Source organism: Thermobia domestica, chromosome 1 (genome assembly GCF_964235325.1).
Source record: "Thermobia domestica chromosome 1, izTheDome1.hap1.1, whole genome shotgun sequence".
Taxonomy (NCBI): Eukaryota; Metazoa; Arthropoda; class Insecta; order Zygentoma; family Lepismatidae; genus Thermobia; species Thermobia domestica.
The window spans coordinates 230,787,234-230,806,401 of record NC_137454.1 but is presented as its reverse complement, the minus strand read 5'-3'; the positions used below and the strand labels follow the sequence as shown (position 1 = coordinate 230,806,401).

At 35.3% G+C, this 19,168-nt stretch overlaps 1 protein-coding gene across 1 annotated transcript in view; it reads right to left on the bottom strand.

Annotated features, from left to right (window-relative positions):
• Positions 1-19,168, bottom strand: part of LOC145667152 (uncharacterized) — an 805,536-nt gene that overhangs the window by 294,574 nt on the left and 491,794 nt on the right. Inside the window, exon 2 of the mRNA XM_081734895.1 lies at positions 5,813-5,873. Coding sequence (XP_081591021.1) covers positions 5,813-5,873 — 61 coding nt within the window. The remainder of the gene's footprint in view (positions 1-5,812; positions 5,874-19,168) is intronic.

Genomic DNA, 19,168 nt, shown 5'->3' with positions numbered 1-19,168 from the left:
AGCTGGATAATGAAGTCCTATGGCTCTTTTAGAATGTAGAGTTAGTAGCGGAAGCATACAAAGAAAATAAAACTACTGCAAATGCTGTTAATAGCTACAATTTCCAATAATGTAAATGGTATGCAAATGTACGCCTTTGAGTGGTTAATGTAAAAGTAAAACTCCAATAACAGTTTAATTAACAGAAATTGGACCAAGTAAAGTGGAATAAAACTTAGATATTGAGCAGGAAAGAATCAAATAAAAGAGGACGGAGTAATAAAAGAAAAGAGTGAGGGATTAGCTTATTATAGCTGTGATCAAATAACTGAATGTATATATACACAAGAAGTGACCAAAATTGGGTATAATTTTATTTGTTTTATTATTTTAAATCCATTGATGTATATATTATATTGTCTATATAGAATAACTAAAAATGCATCACCTGACCCTAGAAAATATTAAATTGTGACTTAAACGAGAAATGACCTTCTTGAAAGTGACAAAACTGGTATCAATCATTTGTTCCGTCATCCTGAATAAACTAAATAAACACATTGTGTATATATAAAATAACTAAAAACGTTCGGGTCCCGGAAAGTAAATTGTGACTCTAAAGCCCAAGTGACTATCCGGAATTGACTAAAATTGATATCGATCAATTTGATCGGTCATTCTGTATCGATTGATGCACGTATTGTCTAATATAAAATCACCAGCAATGCTTGGATACCGGAAAATAAATTGAGACTCTCGGACACTATTTCGAAATTGTCAAAATTTGTACGTATCAATTGATTCATTCCGTCATTTTGAATCAACTGGTGTTCGTATTGTCTATATTGAACCACTGTATAAGGCATTAATTCCGTTAATCCCATCAAGTTTTCAACATGACAAAAACGACTTAAGAATAGGTTAGTTTAAATATGGTATTGTTTACTTACTTAGTATATAGGTTTGACGCGGCGGGGTTTATCGGAACTTAACCCTAATATAATACTCAAATTTTAAAGACCAACTATACGTACCTTGATTTAGGGCTGTTCCGATAATCGAGTAATCGATAACAATTCGATAAAATTTCAAAACCGTATCATCGATAAAGAATTTTAATTTTATCGAATTATCGAACTTTCGAGACTCCCGAAATGTTCGAGACTCCCGAAATGTTCGGGGCTCCCGAAATGTTCGAGACTCTCGAAGTGTTCGAGGCACTCGAAATGTAAGAAACATTAGACAACTTCGAGACACTCGAACTCTTCGAGAGTCTCGAATTGTTTGAAAGCAGCGAATACAGAAATATATCAATATGATCGCATTTGTCAAGTCGCTTGAATATTTTGAAAAGTTCGGGATTATCGGAGTGTTCGGAAGAAACAACGAATTCGAGGTTATCATAGTTGTATATAATATGTATTACATATATGCTGAGTGTTTATTTTAAAACTTCTCTCCTTAGCAATGTAGTGAAGGAAAAGTTTTTTTCCCCACAGATCTGTATAAGGTTTAAGCCGTCTGTCAGAAGAGAGAAAGAGAAAGAGAAAACATGCATCACCTGAATGGAATTGGAATCCAAGACACCATTAGTCTACTAATAGTCACTTTGCTGATTGCGCCAATAACGGGGCAGGCTGAAAAATAATTTTAATATGATTTCGAGGGTTTAATTTAAAGTTCTGTATAGAGATAGGTATTGATATAGGTAGAGGTAAGGAAAGTCGATAAGGCTGAAGACTTATCAAACTTCCGTTTCGAAAATTTACTCTCCGGCGCTCGAATGCCTTCGAGTATTTGAGATTGTCGGGAAACAAAATTTGAAAATTTTGGGTGTGAAGCTCCCTATTACAGGCCGTCCTGTCTGTCTGTTTGCATGTGGCATCCGACGATAACTTTCGAACGGATGGTCCGATTTTGATGGAACTCATTTTAAAATGCTCTCTTTTGCTTTCACCAGACACCTATTGTTTTGGTTGCCATACCACAAGGGTTTTTTTCCCGAATTGAAATATTTGTTCTTACTTTGGGCGTAGGCGTGTGAAAGCTACGATAACTATAGATGAATTATCCGATTTTAAAGAGGATTGGTCTAAATGCATATGTCAGGTATCTCTTGCTCTGGGTTACTTTACGATATTTGATTTTGTGCATAAGATGCCGTGCGGCTCTGGGTATTACCAACCTCAGATTCAATGCGTACCTGGGAGGGGGGGATGCGGCCGAAGCGTGGTGCCGACAACTCCACATTCATCTACGACTGAGGGCACACTCCCTACATGCCCTCATGGCATGATGCTGTGCACAAGGGAGAACTTTACATATGACAGAACGAAGACTAAAGGAAAATGAAATGAAGTGAAATCTTCCAGTTTAATGACCTACTATTATGTCTGTTAGGCTAAGGGAGAAGTATGATTAAGGCAAGTGAATGATGATGGAATAATTCGTGGAATGGGAATGTGGAAGGAAACGGGAGTACGCCGAGAAAACCCACGGACACGATGTTGTCCACCACAAACTTACTTGGTCGGGGATCGAACCAGGGAGGGACAAAAGGGATGAAGGGGAAAGGAGAAAAACACACATCCTCTGACTAACATTTCAATGGCTCTGATTCAATTTCCATATCAAATTAAAATAACTTCCGATCACTTCTTAAGGAAAAATAGAAAACATTATTTCCTCAAGAGTTCTTTTAGCTGCTTCGTATATTGTTGCAAACAGCCTTTCAAAGAAAGATGGTCGTGCAGTTACTTGCTTTGCAGTTGTTGAAAGAAATATTAGACCCTATCTCTCCTGTTGTGTCCTGCATACAATAGACTACTTATCATTGTTTCTTTCTTTTAAGAAACAAGAAGCCAATGTCTTTAAAACCGATTACGATTACATTGCACTTCGGTTGTAAGCAGATTTCTCTATGGGAAACAAGGTTATACTGCTAATTCAAGCTGAAACAGTACTGGAAAGTGTGTTCAAGTTACTGAAGTGAAAATGTCAGCGAAAAGATCATATGAGATATTTGGATCATTCTGAAACTTGGATATTTGGATAGGGCACATACTAGTTCCTAAATAAAATCTTGACCGAACTACGGCAGATCCTAGAGTATTGGAGCTATGGTCCTATAAAGTTTATTTATTCATGTTTTCGGCATCCTATAACTCCAAAAGGAAGCATTTGTGCACCCAGGTTGGTCTATACTTTTGTTTTATCTTGGTCTCAAGATAGGGTTGCCATATTTTGAAATTAGAAAAGCGGGGGATTCTAAACCGTAAGTACTGGTGTGAATTTGTGTATTAGAAATACTGACGATCCTTCTGACCATTTTTTTTTTTTTTTTTAGTGATTTCTTTGTTAAGTGACACTTCCAATGTACTTTTCTAACAAAACTAAAGTAAAGAAAATTTAGTTTTTGCCTTTAATGTTTTATTAAGTTCAACAAATGTAAGTCTCGAATTGTAAAGTAAGTATTAAATAAGTATTACAGTAAAATATCTCTAATAAGGATTTCTCTAAGACAAGTTTTCAAAAAAAAAAAAAAAGCAAGCGATATATGGCAGATGTTGTTCATACGGTTTTCTCTCTAAGGAATACAAAATAATTTCTAAACTTTTATCGTAAGAAAGCTAAAACATATTTAGGAGTCTTGGTCCATCTCTTATAAATTTTCTGATCATTTTCAAAGATTTCTACTTGAAATCATACTAACATACGAAAATACCACAGTTTCACAATATATCAAATACAGTATAAACATTTTAAAAGAAAAAATACTAATAATGAATCTAATCTAAACAATATGCTAAGGATCCGTAGGTTCAATTTGCAATCATTTCTGAATATATAAAGACTAGTTGAACATATAGATTACGTAACAACATAGACGTGTTCAGTTGAACTGGACAGAATGTTATCAAAGAAATACGCACCCATGAGATCATACATTAGTATTCATGGGTTGAACCAAATGTGTATGATTATGCCAATTTTTTTACATTTTTCATTCCCTTTAACTTCCTTTAAAAAAACTTGATGGCATAAAATCTTATCATAAAATTCTACGCATGATACGTCTTTTATATTGTACAAAACCAGTAGTAATGATTTGACAGTTTTTGCGTTCATCTTGTTTCTGTCATCTCCATTCGCGATTGAGATTGACACAGAAATGTAGCGGTTTACGTTGAATATAACAACACTTTATCAACAAAGTCGTCTTAGATTTTTCTCCAATCCGAAAAAGCGGGTGGTTTTTCATGATTAAGAGATGATTAAGCGGGGGACGAATATAAGACCTGAAAATCTGGTGGTATCCGCTAAAATTAGGTAATTGGCAACCCAAACGTTGGCGTTGTTGTTTTGAAACACTCTATATAAAATAATGCACCACGTTATTCTAAATTGATGCAAAACTCTTACGTTTTTAAAACCTACATTATTCGTCCAGGAAGCAATCTAACGACGCCAAACGACGCTTCTGGATCCGCTAGTGTGTGGATTCATCATAATGTACAAACCAACTGTATATAACATATGGTACACTGTATATTCACTGTCGAGGAAATAGATTTATTTCCGTTTTTCACCTTCATTAAACTTAGTGATGATTTCAAGGTTTCCCCCGCGTAGTCTTATCATACGTCCTAGATTCAAGCTCGATCCGGAAAATTGTCTGGGATTAACTAATGCCCGAAATTTTAGGGAAAATGGAAGACTGGGAAATTTCGCTGTGTTTGGTCAAGTGCTTGGCTTGCAATTCTGTCTTGTGCTGATATTTATGAAAAAATCAACAACGATAAGGTGTTCTTCGCAAGAATACTTTACTCAGGAAAATAATTAAGACAATAATATAAAAAATATATTTTAAGTATAGAAAATGAGCATAAGCATTTTAGGAAGTTAAGATTAGACTTTTCTTAACTTCTCAATAAACAGACACACCATTCTTAAAAATATCCAGAAATTATGGTAATCCTACCCCGGGTGATTTTGAATACACGGAGGGTGAAAGTAGCAAAAATACTGGTAAACCACGGTGAACATGATCAGAGATATGTTTGTGGGGAAATATTCCTCCTAAACAACCCCTGAAATCACCACTGATTTGACTAACATTTATTTTACTGAAAGGCTAAAGGGGGAGTTTGCGCCCAAAGCATCATCATATCTGATTGCGGCAATGTGTGAACTAGTGGCCATTAAGAGAAAACAAACACGACAGAAGATAATACATTTGGCTTAAAAATAAAATTTTGCTATAACATTTTAGCAACACCGTGCGTGATTAATATGGTTGAGGTGTTGGGCGTATACTACATCGTATGAAGAGCAAATTACCATATTTGTACGTTTAAGACCGTATCTCTGGCAACACTAATACACTAGCTGTTAGCAAATAACAAAGAAGAGATAAAATTCAGGGAAAAATGAACGCTTTCTGTGTGGGGGGGAGGGGATGAAAAAGCAATCCCTTTGTGCACGCTTTCCTTTCTACTCGCTTTCCTTTGCAATAACTTATAAAAAAAGTTGTTTGACTAGTTTGGCTGCAAGAAGGAATCATTGGAGAGGTGAAGGAACCGAACTGTCCATCACTACTTTTGATAATACCCGAAACTTCGATAATTTCAAATACTCGAAAGGTTTCGAGTAACCGATGACAACTCGATAAATTTTCAGTCCCGAAGTTCGATAGGTCCTCAGCCTTATCGAACACCCCTACCTTGATTACGTGCAAATGTAGAATAAAGAAAATATACACAAATATTTATGTATTATATACACTAACGCAAAGCCAGGCAAATGACAGGAAATTTAATTAATTAGTACTTACAAAACGTAGATTCCCATTATGTGATGATGATACGTGACATCTACACCTACACCGCATAAAACTGTAAAAGAAAGGAAAAAACTTATTAGACAACGTAAATTTAAGTAGCGTATTCTATCAAAAGAATAATAATGCAGATCGCTTTCTTTTATCCCGATTAAGTGTGTGTAAACAAACTTGTAGATCTGATACCTAATATTGTCACACTTAACGAACCAGGTAACATGTATGTCGGGTACTGAACTTGTTAAAATGTATACACTAGAAACTAAAGCCTATCGTTTTAATTTCTGCGCTGATAAAAATTTTCAAACGCAACTAATAAAACTTTCCATACCTCTTATAGTATATTGTTCTTGTTGGTCTAAATTGTTTACTTAATCACAATTCGTTCCTAGCTTAATTATTTCGTGATGTTTTAACTTTCTACAAACCTCAACATTATCCTATGGTATTTAGAATAGGAAGTTTGAGAACAAGTTTAACGGCATGAAATATACAACCCATATAGCACACCATGTTCACAGGCCCGATACGAATTTTGCTACATTTTGGCTCGCAATAGAAACTTTAAGAATTATGAAAGTATCCACGGAATTTCCCTTAGGTTTCAATTTGATGTGCCTATCACGGGACAATATTTGAATACCCTTTGATTGAGTTGATTTTGAGTTTAATGTCCCGTTCAGCAACGAGGCTATATGAGACATATGGACCTACTGATTAACGAGGAATCCGAACCACATGAGCTCCCTCCGGGAATCGAACCCGGTCTCCCACACCAAAGGCACGTATGCTAATCGCTTAGTCACGAATGCCCTATGATTATTCCACAACAAGCCCACACATATTCCACAGGAATCCGTTTAGTAGAAGTAAGCGGACATGTGAAAATCTCGGAACTGACGATCTTCGACGTCTAAGAGATGTACCTGTGCTATTTGTGAACGTACTGGTTGAGCAAGCAAAATCTCTGTTATCTATCCTACGTCTAGGGCTTCCAGACTCCGTGTTTATTCCGGACAGTCACGGGCTTATATAATTTGCCCTCTCAGGTATTGCAAGAAAATCTAAATGTCTCTATTTTCCTCCAAAACATAAGTTAATATCATTGTATGATACTTAATAGAATTCTTTTTTTTTTATTACTCATCAATACTCACATAATAGGTGTAATTCATTCTGTCACTCTCTTTTGACTTATTAACTTTGGCGTATTATTTAATTAATTCTGATATTTGAGCAAGAATCAACTATACAGCTATTAAATATACTGAAAATTTTCATGAAGTACTCCCCTGTTTTTTTTTAAGAAATATGGGAATATGGGAGCTCTACCTATGCCCAGATATTTAAGCCTGCTGGAATAGTAGAATTACATAAGATAGTCATTTCCAATTTGCCAATGTACAAATCCCTTAACGAAACTGCTTAACTTGTAAATACTTACTTTCGATTTCTAACTCAGGACACTAGTCGTGCGCCCAAGCAATGTGTCGACTTGAACAAAGCAAGGGTTTCCTGTGCGGATCGACATGTTGGAGAAATACAGATAATGTTGGAAATTTCTAAAAACTGTTTGTTTGTAAAAATTTGGGTGGAATAACTGAACATATGCACAGATTGTGATAGGTGAATGCAAACTGAGCTTCATAAGTTTTTAAAATTACATCTTTTGCGCAAAATACTCACTGGTGAATGTTCATTTGTCTGAACGCAAGCCTTAATTGATATATTTGTGTCAACAAGAATTTAATGGTCAAAATACAAATGGTTATCAAAATAATAGAGTTGGAAACACGTCAGATGTTTGGGCTGGCAACGGTCTGGCACCGAAAGTAGCGCGGGCTGTTGGTGGTTGTATTATGGCGAACTCCATACTGTGTAAGGAGCAGTAGAGCGGCACTATGAGGTAAACTGAGCAGACGTGCTCTGTTATGTGGTGCGAGGGTAAAGAAAATGAAACATGTGCTGGGTATGTCGTGAGGAACAGTATCCAAGTTGGTTACAGTCTGCAAAACTCACGTCAGAGACGAAAAGTATTCAGAAGAAAACCCGCAGGAATAAATCCTACCGATCATTAAAGTGGATTGACATTCGGAACTGTAATTCGATTGACGTGCATAAGGACTCAAGCAGCACCTCCCACAGCCTGTGTCGACAATTACAGTCCACCACGAGTTACATAACATGGATATATGGGATTGAGTTACACGGACGAAATTGCTTTAAGGAACCATAACGCCTTATCACGTAGCCAATGGTGCTGTGAACATGAAAGTTGACCCGCAGATTACTGGAAACATATGATATGGCCCAATGAGTCATCATTTACCTTATTTACAAGCACAAGGGCCCTGTTTATGTGTGGCAGACGCTTAAGAAAGGATATAATTCGCAGTGCCTCCTCTTACCCATGAAACACAGCGGTGACTCTGAGATGCATTGGATCTTTATATCCTGGTTTCTTGTGCGTTTTGTGCCACGGTTACCAGCCGAGTCATTGCCTGTGTTTACGCATGTCGTCATTTTAGAGAACATGTTCATTCTATGGTGCAGATGTTGTTTCCGGGCAATGACGGTTTATTCAGGGATGATAACACGAGTAACGTTTAATTTATAACTGGAATTCCTTTTTTCACCAGGTGTTGCTGTGCGCAGCATGGCGAATGTATCCCATCCTATGATAAGGTATTGCTGACAACGAGTAATTGTGGAGGTAGGGTCTGAGAGAGCAACAATGTATGATTGCAACAAGCCTCGCAGAGTGGAGCTAGCGACCCCAGTAGAGTAGCGCTGCATCATCAAATTCCTCCTGAAAGAAAATGTGAAACATGCTGAAGAAGATTAAGTGCGTAATATGGCAAAGGAACCCTCTCTCTGTCTCAAGTGTATGAGTGGTGTTCAAAATTCAAGGCAGGAAGAGAGTCCGTTCTCAAGGTGGCCCGTACTTCACGCCGAGCTACTGCAGTCAACATAACCAACATTCATCGGATGGAGCAGCTCATTCTGAGTACTCAACACACCAATGTGAGAAATGTGTGTGCGAAAACAAATATCACGAGAGAAATGTGAATACGATCATCCACGAACACCTACACTTCCGGAAAATCACAGGCAGGTGGGTCCCAAAAATGCTAACATTCGACCAGAATCAGTGTAAGGGAAACATATCGTCTCAGAATTGGCAGCAATTTCAGAGAGATGGCGAGAGCTTTTTTAAAAAGATGATCACCTGCAATGAGAGAAGGGTACATCTTTACACTCCATAGTTAAAGCATTTCAGCATGGAGTGGAGGCATCCAGACTCGCCGCCATCGAAAAACTTCAAGGCACAAGCATCCGCTGGCAAAGAGATTCTGATGGTCTTCTGAGACAAAGACGGAATGATATGCACTAATTTCTGGCACACGCGCCCACAATCACTACAGCAATCTCCACCGGACTAAAGTCAAAGGGGCTTTCAAAAGAAAACGAGCACATGCGGTGAAAGATGGCGTCATCATTCTGCATGACAATACGCGTCCTCAAATGGCCACAATAATGGTCATAGCTATCACCAAACTTTGTTGGTAGATCCTAGACCATCACCCATATAACCCCGATCTGTCGCCTTGCGACTTCCATCTTTCTCGTCCCCTCAAGGAGCACAGAAAGACAAAAACTCCACACCGACGACGAATGTAAACTTGTATGCTGAAATGACTGAAAAATCGCCCCAAGAATTCTATGTTGCAGGGATACGGACACTTTCACACAGATGGCATAAGTGAGTGTGAGTACATGGGGAGTACCTTGCATAAGGTAATTATCATTGGTATTCTGCCCTTACTGGCAGGTCACTTGTAGCTGAGAAGCTTCCATGCTCCATGGTCTCCGCTAACCTCTTCGTCTTCACGTATAATCTTTCTGTTTTTATATCATCCGTTAATTGTAGTCTCCTTCGTCCTCTGCCTCTCTTTCCTGCCACCATACCCTCTATGACATCCCTCATGATACAATTTCTTCTTAGGCAATGTCCCAACCAGTTTCTCTTCCTCTTCTTAACAACATCTAAAAGTGTTCTTTTCTCCCCCACCATTTCTAACACCCACTCATTCGTTTTCCGCTCGACCCAACTAATTCTTTCCATCCTTTTCCACACCCACATTTCGAATGCTTCCAGTCGTTTTTCATCACTTTTACGTAATGTCCACGTTTCCGCCTCATACAGTACAACACTCCACACGAAGCATTTTATGAGTCTTTTTCTCAACTCTTTATTCAAGGTCCCACAAAACACACTTTTCTTCTTCCTAAAGGCTTCTTTCGCCATTCCTATCCTTGCTTTTATTTCACGTTCGCACTTCATGTCATTACTAAGAATATTACTCAGATATCGAAAACTATTCACTTGTTCTATTTGCTCCCCTCCCACTTTTATATTTGACACAGACCTCTCCTCAACTTCTTCATTTGTCCTTCCATATAACCTTCTGTTCAGTATTCGGAGACAAAAGTTTAGCTGTATAAGGTATGAGACTAATAGTTCTATAATCCTCACATCTCTTTGGGTTCGATTTCTTAGCCATCGGTGTCATGATCGTCTTCAGGAAGTCTTTTGGCCACTCCCCTGTCTCATGTATTTCATTGTATAGTCGGAACAATTCTTTCTTTCCCTTGTCTCCTATATTTTTAATGAATTCGATTGGTATATTATCTATCCCGGTTACCTTTCCATTCCTATATAACAGAAAAAAAAAGAAATTCCAGTTAAAACGACATTCCTCGTACACAACTGAAGCTCGTGGTTAAAGGAACATCTCTATGAAATTGATCATCATCTCCGTCCCTCCTAATCCCTGGGCAACACCATATTAATCGGGTAATTTGCACTTCTTTCAGATATTTCTCTTATGTTGAAATTCATCTGTAACTAATGGTGCATTTTATAAATATGAATTGAGAACTCAGTGTTGATTTCTTAAACAAACATTTCTTTCACAATTCGTAATTAATATATCGATATGTAACCAATACCTAATGAGAAGTTCGTCATGACGACATGAAAGTCATACTAAATTGGCTTGTATTCACTTTTTCACAAGAGTTTTATATACGCAAATTGCCGTAAGCTAATATATCTTTAGAGGTTGCTTGTAATGAACAGAAAACATTACAATCACGTTTCCATGTTGATGCACAAAGGGAGCATTGAGTATTTCCACGCGTGGCTGGAGGGGGTAGATAATAGTGACCCGGCTCTCTAAATGAGGTTAGTCAGTTACGTGGATATTAAACTTGTTTAATACTGACAGTGAATGAAGAATGTTTGAAATAGAAGACTTAAACAAATATTATTTTTTATCCATCGGATTTCGTTAAAATTTAATTGAAGCAAGTGATACTATTCATCTACCATGTTACTCTTTTCCTTAACAGGATATACAGACAATGGTCTACCAGAAAATTGTTGTAGAGGGCACATGACATTTTCAGGGGGCCGGGCGTTTTACATACTAAAAGCAAACCAAAAATGCTTCAGAAGCATTAATAACTTATCACACATACAAATATATTATTATTATTATTATTATTATTATTATTATTATTATTATTATTATTATTATTATTATTATTATTATTATTATTATTATTATTATTATTAAGCTTACAATAAGCAACGTTATCTAAGGATGGATTTTGGCGGTGTGTGAAGATAGAATCAGAGGTTGCATGAAATCCACCAATAACTTATTCATAAGGAAACAATTTTTTAAATGAAAGTGTGTAAAATTCACTTCACGTTTATTATATGGGTATAAATGGTTAAAAGAACTCAACGAAGATTAAGTTCAAATTATGTTAAGTAGCAGGGCAGTAATAAATTTGCAACTGTGTATCACCAATTAAGCAAATAACAGCAATAAAGTGAATTATCAATTATAGTTATAATTATTTTAACGTGCTGATTTAGTTTAACATATGAAAAAGAGTATGTTCTTTTGTTTTCTATTATAAACATTCTTCACTTATTGTCCGTGTTAAACAAGTTTAATAATAATAATAATAATAATAAGAAGAAGAAGAAGAAGCAAAACAGATGAATCGCATTTGGGGGATCAGAAAATCGTTTTTGGGTGGCTGGGTCAACATTTGACTTCCGTGGCTTCTTGTAATTACAGTTCTGAATTTATTACTATCTTGTTAGGTAAAAGTATCTTTAATATATTGTTTTCTTCGAGTTCGTTCTTTAATCATTTATACAAATAGAAACACAAAGTTAAACAAATAAATTATCACAAATATTTTTTTGTTTTCTTATCAATAGTTTGTTCGTACATTTCCTACAATCTACGGTTCTAATTCCATGCATTATCAAGAATCATGCTTCAATAAGGTAGCATACAGAACATATAATATGTGATATATATCTATGTATGATGAGTTAATAATGTTTTCATATTCTGAGAGTAGAGTTTTTGTTTGATTTCAGTGTGTAAAGCTGAAGCTTATACAGCTTTTAGGAATGCTAAAGGATTCCCTTTTAAAAAAAATCACGCTGCATCTACATCAAGTTGCTAGCAACATCGCTGCCATGAATACTTTATCTGATTTACGAAGCTTAAAAGCTACAATTGTTCATCTAATCATTAGGCATTTCATCATTTACAGGAATTACTACATCATTTTAATAATCGATTACTGACCAAGATTTATATACAACACTTATACATAAGAACTAACTTGAAAAATACACATACTAAGGAAGAAGTTTACATATCAAAAGAAAACAATCTTAGCATTTCTAAGGTAGAGAAAATACTAAAACTTTATATTATTTATTTATTTATTTATTTGTATACGAATAGTCATTAGCTTCTTTAGTGGGGCAAATGTTTCAACATTATGAAAACAATAATAAGTATTGAGGAAAGAAAATCTGTATAATTAAATGCTCCCATAAATTTCATTTTATATCAATGGAACAACAGACATAAACCCGATTATCTGGAAAGCAAGGGCTTTACAACGGATTAAATAGAAAAAAAGAGGGTAGATATATTCATAATGAATAGCTTTGACTCAAAAACGGAAGACTATAAACTATATAGAATTCGACATAGATTATTTTTTGATAGAACTGGAGATAAAATTAATTCATACGAGATTTATGTAGAACTTTTCATCATATCCCAAGCAAACAGTTGGATATGTGTCAGTGTGTGTTCATGTAAATGTACTAATATATTGGAACTACGTATTCGTTGTAAACTTGGAATATACATATAACAAATACAATACACTTGAGTAAATATTGATTTATTACCAATATATCATTCCATATTTAGACCCGAACAACGAAAGCTAACCAACATTTGTTTTATGAATATGTGATCTTTCACTGCTCCATCTTCAAAAGAAAGATAATTACTTTCGTATAAACGTATAGAGAAATCAAACATTACTACCCCTAATTAATGAGCCTTCGATTTTCATTTAGTTTGAGTCTGGTTGTTGTTTGCAAATCTAAAATATTGTGATGTATTAAAAAATCACTGTACTATATATATATATATTAATGTAAGATTACGTTTATTTAATTTTCATCATACACAATATATCTTATAGGTGTTTGTCGAAGTTCGTATTCGGTACTATTTACGCAAAGAATGTTTTTAATATTGGACAGTTGGAACTTAGCTTTCCTTTCAGCACCGAGGCTATAAGAGACGTGAATCTATGGTCGAAAGGAGGAGGAATTCGAACCCCAAAATGCATTCAATTTCAAGGTCTGTCAACAGGAATCAAAACCATGACTTCGTGCATCAAAATCACGTGCGCTAGCAACTAAATCAGTGGGAGGGATAGGATTATAAACTTAAAGAGATCTACTAATTACACAATGCGTTAATTAGATATATACAGAGGTTTTATCATGCTTTGGGAAACTTATACTAAAGTTTTATCGTCCATTATGTAAATAATAATAGTGTTTAAAACTGAATTTTTCTCTAGTAATTCACCAAAGTTTCGGTCACTATTCTAAAAAGAATAAGATAAAATTCAAACATTTGATCTGTTGTATATAAAGTTCCATAATGACACTAATTGTGGTATTTTTATTTTGACATTAAAAGTATCATATCGGTCCATTTTCAAACCAGGACGATATGATACAGGATAAACTACGTAGCATCGACTTACTACACGGATTTTTATTCCAAATAAGCATCACGTCATATTTTGAATTCGATGTCATGGATGCAGAATGCACGCACGTTTCTCATTTGGCCACGAAAGGACGGTTTCTAACATATACAGCTTCATACTTAGATTCATAGCATTTATTTTGGGAACTGTTTTTTGAAGTGTTACCATGGTTGTTACGTTCTAAGAAAGAGTGGACGAGATGCGATTGATATCTTTGAGATGGAAGTATATATTAACTCTATATAAAGAGCAAAAGTAACCCACTCATCAACACAAGACTACGTTACTATAGCTAGAACGTGAAATGAAACATATATTTTTTTTTACGGTATCAATATAGCAAAATAAAACAGGAATTGTTTATTTATCATGAGAGGGTAAAGGGGAATAACTTCTTTTTCAAAAATGAGTATCTCACGGATCCCTGAAGTTAGGAAGAAGAAACTTTCCATTTAAACATCTCACAAAAAGTAACTGAACATATGTTTCAGTGTTTTCCTCTTTAAAGAGGGAAAAGGAGAAATGGTGTTTTAATGCTAAAATTTCCTACTCTTTACGCACAAAATGGCTAATGTGAGGATTTTCTTAAATTGGAAATGTGAAATTCGGTACGTATACTCTCAAAAAAAAAAAATAATGCAAAGAAATACTTGTTTTTAGCGTTTTCTAAAATGCGATTTCTAAAGGGGAAAGGAAGAAGGCGGATTGCAGTATCTCTAATATTGAAAATTTCCTTTCTTTATTCAGAAAGTGCCCAGATTTACTTAAAGTTCGAGTAAGAGTGATATTTAGTATATGAACTCTTCATTAAAAATGAGCGATCCCATGTTGCGGTGTTCTGGAAAATAGTTCAGAAAAATCCGGAGAAAAGGAGGAGAGAAATTTTTACACTATCCAAATTTCGTGCTCGTATTTAAATATATCTTCTCCCATTTGAAAACCAAAAATGTTTACCACACACTAACAAGAAAGTAATAGGTAACTGGCTTAGTTGTTTGTGGCATCTAATATTAAACGCTTCCAATGATACAAAGTGGTCAATTAGTGTCAGATGAGCTGCCGGATTTCACCACCCGTTAAATGACGTAAGCATTGACATGCATGGATTGCGTAAGCATTAACTATACCTCAAAAAGTATCCATGAAATGAAAATTTGATGTGCTCGATAATGAACAAAGGGGTCAGCATATGAAACAGCCTAATGTAATAGAGTGTAATTTAGAAATGCACTGAGTATACCATAGATCTAACGCCACTCAATGACAAAGTAAGAAGCGCAACACAGGGTAGTATAAATTAGTTCTATTGGTGTCTAGTGAACAACTTTTTCGAGTGGAAATTTTATCTGCAGAAACAAACTTGTACAGATACAACTCCCAATTACAGAAGCTGGATGCCCAATGAAATTCATTGAATGATAATATCGTGGTACACTAGGCTTACACGTAAACTGCCCTTCTGCATTCAAGTATTCCAACTACTAGGGGATCCATTGAGGAAGGCGGTAGGGGCGAACTCCCTTTAAAGGCTACCTTTTCATACACCTATATAACAAATATTGCACTTCTTTATTCTGATTCATTTTTTCTCTCGAAGTATTACAATAATCGATGTTTAAGGTCAAACACAGTTGTGGACGTACGTGAGGTGTTAGTAACTCTCATACCCAAAGACCTTTCTGCACCAATGATTTCCGCAACAGTAGATCATTGTTATTCAACACACAGCGATAGTCTTTACTATTTTTCTTTTAACCTTTTATTTACGGCATTTTGAAACAATGGAGTTAGACATGAAGTTCTGAAGTGTTTTTGCTTGAATTGGTCCACAATGAAATATTTTTGCTTAAGAATTGAAAAAAGTCATTCCTGAATTTTTGGGATCTCCTTTGACTTAAAAGTATCCTCACGTCAGAAATATCAATTTTCCATAATGTACAGCATATGAGGAAATTCTTATAAACATTTTTTCTGTATTTCTTTAATAAATTATGACATTGTAAATGAACTTTTGACCTTAATTAGCACTCAGAAATAAATTTGGACGTTACTAATAGGCCAAAGTAGCCTAATACCAACAGTAATAATGTCGAACTTAAAATGTACAGTACATCAATATTAATTTCTACCACTTTTCGACCTTACGAAAATTACATAAATATCGTACAAGTAAATTTATTTTGCTGCTGAACATTCAAATATTGCTGGACATGTCCACTTACCCCACTCCCCGCCGCTTGTTCCCACATGTTATTTTGATTCCTAACAAAGAATGAGACATGCAATTGTTAAAAATTGACGGGAATATTTTATAGTGAGTAGTGCTCGATATTTGTTTTTCTGCTTTTTCAATATTAGTAATAAGAGATTTTCTGAGAAAAATTGCTCCATACCCCTACAGATACGCTTTTCTTACGCCTAAGTTATTCTTGTTTCCTACCATTCTTCACAATCAGTTGATCATATATAGTGCAACGCAACACTTCGACAGATTACAATTATTTCCAAATGTATAAACAATTCTCACAATTCATCAGACGGATCCAGCGGTACAAACTTGTCGCAAAAGCAATGGCAAGTCTCATTTATACCGCTGGATCCATCTGATGACTAGAAAAAAGGCCTGTAAAAATATGGTAGAAGAATGCCCCCCATTCCATCCTTTATCACGTGCATCAATTTACAACTACATAATATGAATATGTATTTTCATTTTTCTGAAATCTCTGACGTTACATGTTTGGTATCCATTTTCCAGATTATTTTCAAATATATATATATATATATATATATATATATATATATATATATATATATATGATAAAAATTGTGGAGAGAAATGACCCCTTACCCCTGCATACATGCGCCACTCCTTACATCTGAATCAGATATATGTCTGCTTCAATGATTCAAAGAAGTTTCAACAAACACCATTCGTGGAGAAGGATACTCGAAATTCTTCCTAAAAACTAAAAAAAAGTAAAAAGAGCCATAAGGTGTTACTTTACAGCCCGGACGGTAGTTCTAAGTCCAAAAGCAGCAATTGGCTCTCTCGCACACACTACTCAAAGGATTCCGAAACTTAATAATGAATACATGACTATCAAGCGTGTTGATAAAAATAAAATATATCCGAGCACATAACTTTATTAGATTAAGTTTGCGGGTCTCTCAAACACTGGATAGTGAAAACAGCGACTCAGCTCTTTCGACAACCTGAAACAAAACGACTTTAGCGGGAAATGTAATCTTTTTCCACATCGTTTTGCCAGCTATTAGTCGATTTGAAAAACAGAGAAAATTGTTTCCAAGGAGCACCGTCCGAGCACAACATATACAAGTCCTTTCCCATAATGATTTCTTTCCGAATAAAAAGGTTAAGTCACGTTGTGAAGAATTGTATATACAGTTTATTGTATCTACGTACGAGTATTTTGTATGTCTGTGTTGTATACATGAATCTTGGAATTTGTGATAACAATAATACATGTATTTATACTTTGTCTGGTACATAATATTAAAAAAACAACTTTGTAGCCCCCGGTGTAAGCCTACGGAAGCTTTTTGTGTTAGTGTGTGCGTATATATATGTGTGTCTGTGTCTGTATATGTGTGTCTGTGATACTTTATTTCTCGGCAACTGTTGAGGCAGACTGTATCGTTTAACGCCTAGAGGCAGAAATAGTGCTAAATACTACATAGACTCACTACTTTATAGAAACTTATATTCTTAAACCATTAGAAATATATTGCTATTAACAAAAACCTCAAATCGCAAAGTCTTAGGTGTTCAGTAAAATATGTCGTCAGCGAAAAAAAGTCGAGGACCACTGGTCTAAGGAATAATCGCAATTATATTTGGTAGCCAGGCTCGGCCAGAGAAAAGTTTGGCTAGACTCGTATGCAGTACTTCATTTCTCTGTAACTACTGGCAGAACCTGAACCAAATTTTAGTGGGTGGTAGCCAAGATTGGCCAGGGTTGTAAGTTATGCTTTATTTCTCGGTAACTACTGGCACTGTTATTAATTTTGGTGTGTAAAGTAGCCTATCGTCTAAGGAATAACGCTTGTTATATTGAGTAGTCGAGCTTGATCAGGATCAGGGTCGGTTAGGCTCGGATCGACTTGTAGTTTATTTCTCCGTAACTACTGGCTGGATTTGAACGAAATTTGTTCAATTTTAAATGAACAAACTTCGTTTCAAACATGATGATGGAATTCACATGTAAAAGTTCACAATATATTTTACATAATACAACTACAAAATTTGTCAATTATATGTTATGAAGTTATTCCGGTAATAAGTAAATAACAGTAATAAATAAAAGAAAGAAGTCATTTTTTTAAAGTAAAATAGTAGTACGAAGTAGGAAGAGAATGTTTTACTTTCCTGAGATAAATATATAATAGAAAATCAATTGATTTTTGACATTTCAGATCACGGACTTGACAAAACGAAATTTTGTCTCGAGAAAATAAAAGTAATAAACTATTTGTATTGGATTGGAGTCGGGAAAAAAAGAACTCATCTAGTTTTAAAGCAGAAAATAAAAAATCAAAACATCCTTCAATAAGAAGAAAACAACCAATGGAGTCTCTCAATGAAAAGAACCCAACCATCACATTTTATATAGAAACATACAAACATGCGGAGAAAAGGCAAAAGCTATTACTCGGGTGCACTTTCAGTGTTGCAATCTCCCTATTGTGAATCAGACCGATCGCAAATTTTAGTGTATATTATGAATATCTTTCATTGAAAAACCTAGAATAATCACTGGAATAGACTAACTACACAATCACCGATCTATATACTCGTTATCGGCATGAATGTATAATCATACTAGAAATTTGATGTAATTAACTGTATTCGAAAATTAAAAGTTTCATCACTGTAGGTACTTAAATGTAACACTGTAAACTTATTTATTTCTATTCATTTGAAAATGCATGAAGAAATAAGCACATTTCTGTATTTTATGGCAGTAAATACAGTGGTGCCCACCCCCTTATGTCCATAACGCACCCCCCCAATTGTCTATCCATAGGTATTCTTCCATGAAAAAAATCTTTTCAATTAATTTTTACACCCCCTCAAACATATTTATATAGATTTTTAACTCCCCCAAATATTTCAATGACGCAGTTTGCGTCATAGCCCCC